The sequence below is a fragment of the Sipha flava genome, unplaced genomic scaffold (genome assembly GCF_003268045.1).
Source record: "Sipha flava isolate LNK unplaced genomic scaffold, YSA_version1 17814_pilon_pilon, whole genome shotgun sequence".
Classification (NCBI taxonomy): domain Eukaryota; kingdom Metazoa; phylum Arthropoda; class Insecta; order Hemiptera; family Aphididae; genus Sipha; species Sipha flava.
In genome coordinates, this window is record NW_020272096.1 from 1,634 (window position 1) to 6,187 (window position 4,554).

General features: G+C 29.2%; 1 protein-coding gene across 1 annotated transcript in view; it reads right to left on the reverse strand.

Moving 5' to 3' along the window:
- Window positions 1–891: 891 nt before the first annotated feature.
- Window positions 892–4,554, reverse strand: part of LOC112680584 — an 8,414-nt gene continuing 4,751 nt past the window's right edge. Inside the window, exon 2 of the mRNA XM_025550732.1 lies at window positions 892–2,864. Within this exon, the coding sequence (XP_025406517.1) occupies window positions 892–2,547 (1,656 nt within the window). The 5' untranslated portion in view covers window positions 2,548–2,864. The remainder of the gene's footprint in view (window positions 2,865–4,554) is intronic.

Sequence of the window (4,554 nt, forward strand, 5' to 3'; positions counted from 1 at the left end):
TTTTTTTTTTTTTTTTTTTTTTTTTTTTTTTTTTTTTTTTTTTTTTTATTATTACGTCTTTTTACATATTCTAAATAACTTACTCGGGCCTATTTTCCTTATTAAATAATTAAAAATACATTTAGTATACATTACATCGGTCATAGGGTCATGGCAATATGTTACTTCATGTTCTTTTTCGCATAACATATCGTGAGTCTCCTTTAGATTTAACATTCTCCCGTTCTTGTGCACATGCCCTATGTTTACTGAATGTATCAATTTATTATTACTTACATCTATTAATTTTAAACTAAAGTTGTTATCATTGTTATCACTATATGTACTTATATTTAAAAATTTTTTTATTCCTGGTATCCTTAATTTCTTAATTATTTTTATATCCATAGTCCCACTCCAGGTGACAATAATAGGTTGAGTATTGTCCGAAAACAGGTATTTGGAAATGAACGCCGAACCAAGACTAGTTGCCCCCTGGTGATTGATACTAATATCAATTTGCCCCAATAAAGGTTTCAACACGTCTGGTTTCTTTCGGAAAATTCCTTTCAAATACTGTCTCAGGGTGTTCAGGTTCTTTTTATTGAACATCCTCAACTTATTGTCTCCTGTCAGTATGATCGGCCTCCCTTGCATCTTGACTGGCCTATATTTGTCTAGACTATGACACATTGACCCCGATACAAGTAGTAAGTCGTGCTTATTGATGTTGACAAATTCAAAATCAATAATTACGAACTTAATCTGGGAACTGAATAATACAATAATATTAATTAATTATATCAAATATGGATTACTATTTTATTCTTATTATTAATTATTAATGATTTATTAGTTTACTTATGTCTATTATTTTTATTATTTATTATTATATTATTTTATTTAGTTTATTTATCTTGGGGATGGTGATCGTGATCCTACTACATTATATATGGCTTCGAATCTATCGTGTTCGTTCGTTAAATCTCGTTGAATTGAATATTTTTGTCTACGACTAGGTACTGGTGTGGATGCATCTATAATAGTTCTTCCTATAGCGATTAAATTTGCGCGCTTAATTATTATGTATATAATTATCACCATTATTATTATTAATACGATTAACACTATCATAATGTATAACGTATACGAATGCGTAGTATGTTGACTATAATGTTTTTGCCTCTCTTCCTCATTGCTTATCTGTCGTTCTATTTCGTTAAGTGATTGTGAATATTCGTGTAGGTCAGTTAGTTTTAAACTCTTATATGAACTTATATTTTTTAATGTTATTAAATGTACATTCTGCGGTATTTTGTCTAATAATGAGGTCATATCACTTTGTGGTATAAAATCTATGAATTTTTTATGTGATACTTCTTCTATGGGTGTTAATACAACATGTTTACCCGATAACTGACATCCGTTGTCGTAAATTTTGATAATGCCAGTTCCCGTTATATGATTTATTTGAGGTTCAGTTAAATCCGTACAAGACGATACTATTGTGTCGTTAAGAACTGAATATATCCATTCATTTTGGTATTTAAGTTTATGATATATGTTTCGATCTACTGTTATAATTAATGAACGACAATTATTAGGAATTTTATGTGGTTTGTTAAATAAATCTATTTCGCATGGTTGTAAACCGTTATTTTCTTGTATGGGTTGATAAGCGTGACATATTCGATAAATTGTGGTTTCTTTACATGTTTGAATTTGAATTTCGGTAAAAGTAGTGTATTCGCGTCTATCTTTTGTAATGGCTATGTATGGGTTTTCTGGATTTATGCTTACCCTGGTATTAATTGAATTACCATTTTCTGGATTTATAGTTACCCTTGTATTAAGTGAATTACCATAAGTTAATATTCTCACCATCGGAATAGGTATGGCGTTGTATAGTATTAATTCTGTATCTGTTATTAATGGTATTTTAGTTATAAAAACTAGTCTTTCATTTTCGTAAAATACTGTTAGTTTAGTTATTTTGTGTAATTCGTACAATTCGGCGGTGTTAGTTCCCATTGGTATACTCAATTTCCCTTTTATTCTATGTGATATTTCTTTCAATGTGGTTGCTAATTCTTGTGGTGTGATTAAACTGGTATGTATTATTCCCCCTCTGGCGGCTGTTATTATTTGATTTATAGTTGAAGTTTCATATTCATATTGATTAGTTAGTGCAGTATAAATATTGTGTATTTCTGACATAGCGACTAAATCTAATAAGTTATTTGTTGTATTGGTTACGTCATTAAGTTTTAACATAAATTGTTTCTCCCTAGTTTTTAATTCGTCATACATTTTATTTGTTTGTTCTATTGTTGTACCTATACGTTGTACTGCCGTTTTCATTACTGTAGTCTGAGATTTCATTATATGTAATGTACTAGTTCCTGATACCTCTATTTCTTTAATTTGTTCATTTGCTTTACTCACACAATTATCATCGCATACTCCGAACAATGTATTCATAACCGCTCCTATCGCATTTATTAAACCCCTTTTTCTTCTTTCTCTCCTGTCTGTGGTTGTTTCCGAATATCCTAATGCAATGTACATTCGATTACGCTGTGTAGTAACTTCATTGTATAATCCCGTGATTACATAGTTATATCGCCCGCACAAACTATTTAATTTTAACTTTTGACATGTTGTGTCTAACTCGTTTATTTTTTCTACCTAGTTCATTATATTTTTTATTATATTCAGCTAATGATAAGTACATAATTAATTTATATTCTGCTCCGATTAACCTGGTCGGTCCATAATTTTCGAAGTATAATCCAGGAGGATTTTTGTCGAAGTTTTCGATAGAAAAATATTTGTCAAATTCTTGTCCTGATATTTCAATACCCGTCATGATACACATCACCATCCTAAAATTTTATTGTTTATTAATTATTATTATTATCATATAAGTTATTAATCTCTTTTTTTTTTTTATCTCTTAATTCTAATTCCATTCTAGTCTTATATTATATGATATTATACGATATTACATTATTTTATTTATATTACTCCATCCTCGATTAATTCATCTAGAACTTCACCTAATTCCTTACATATCGCATTCTGCGCATCTCCCGGTACTACATCTTGTGTAAACCCCGTTATTGGTATTATTAAATTTATTATTTCTGCTGGTGTGTATGGTTCTGCCATTAGATTATTTGCCTGTCGCATATGTTCTGCGAAACATACTAATTCTACCGTGGAATTTACATCTCCGAGTTCTCTTTCTATGTGATTGTCTCCTCTTAAGAATGTACTCAAATGTCTCATAAACTCCTTTGCTCTTGCTACATTCCTTTCAAAGGTATCACACATCTTGTTAAATATATATATTTATATTACCAACTCCTTGTATTAATGACCAAAATGCTTTCTTATCTTCTTATCTAAAAATTAAAATCCTTATTTTATACTATCCTTAATTTTACGAGTATGTATACATATATATTCTATTTTTATTTATATTTTTTTTTATTTTAAATTTTCGTTAAAGTATTTCTTAACATTATTTTTATGTACTGTTACTCCCCTTCTACCTCTTTGAATAACAATATTTTCTTCCCCTATTATATCTATTACCTCGTATGGCCCTAACCATAACGATTCTAACTTATTTCTAGCAGTATTATCTTTTAATAATATTAAATCTTTTACATGTATATCAATAGAATTTTTTTTCTTATCATAACCTTGTTTTGATTTAATTTTTCGTGTGACTAGTTTTTCTCTCGCAATTTTGTGTGACTCTTGCATACTTTGTTTTAAATCATATAAATAATCATCATAATTATATCGCGGTTCAGGTTCAGATTTTAATTTTATCGGAATTTCTAACGTTCTTCCGTACACTAAAGCATATGGTTGAAAATTAGTTGAAGTATGTTCAGTTGAGTTATAAACGAAAAATGCATAAGGTAACAGATGGTCCCAATTACTTAAATTTTTATCTACGTAATGTCTCAAGTATTCGGCTAATGTTCTATGTGATCTTTCTAAACTTCCGTTTGTTTGTGGATGGAAAGGACTAGTATTTACTTTGTTGATTTTTAATAATCTGCAGACTTCACTAAATGTCTTACTAAGAAACTCAGTACCTTGATCAGTTAATATTGTCTCAGGTATTCCGTGAACACATACAAAATGTACTACGAAAGCCTCTGCTACAGTATTAGCTTGATGATCCGGTATAGGTATTCCTAATGAGTATTTAGTTAAATCATCCTGCATAGTTAAAATGTAAGTATTACCTGATAAGGTAGTTGTTAAAGGTCCTACTATATCTAAGAATATTTTTTCAAATGGTCTCGAACTTGTTGAAGTAATTGCCAATGGTTGTTTTACATGTTTATTAGTTATTTTATTCTTTTGACATGACGTACAATTTTTTACGTAATTTTTAACATCTGATTTCATATTTTTCCATCTAAATTGATTTTGTATTTTCCTAATTGTTTTGTTTATTCCCAAATGTCCCCCTAATTTTGAATCATGAAATTGTTTTAATATATCTAATTTTTCTTCTTCCGTATATTCGACTTCGCCTGTGCATATTAA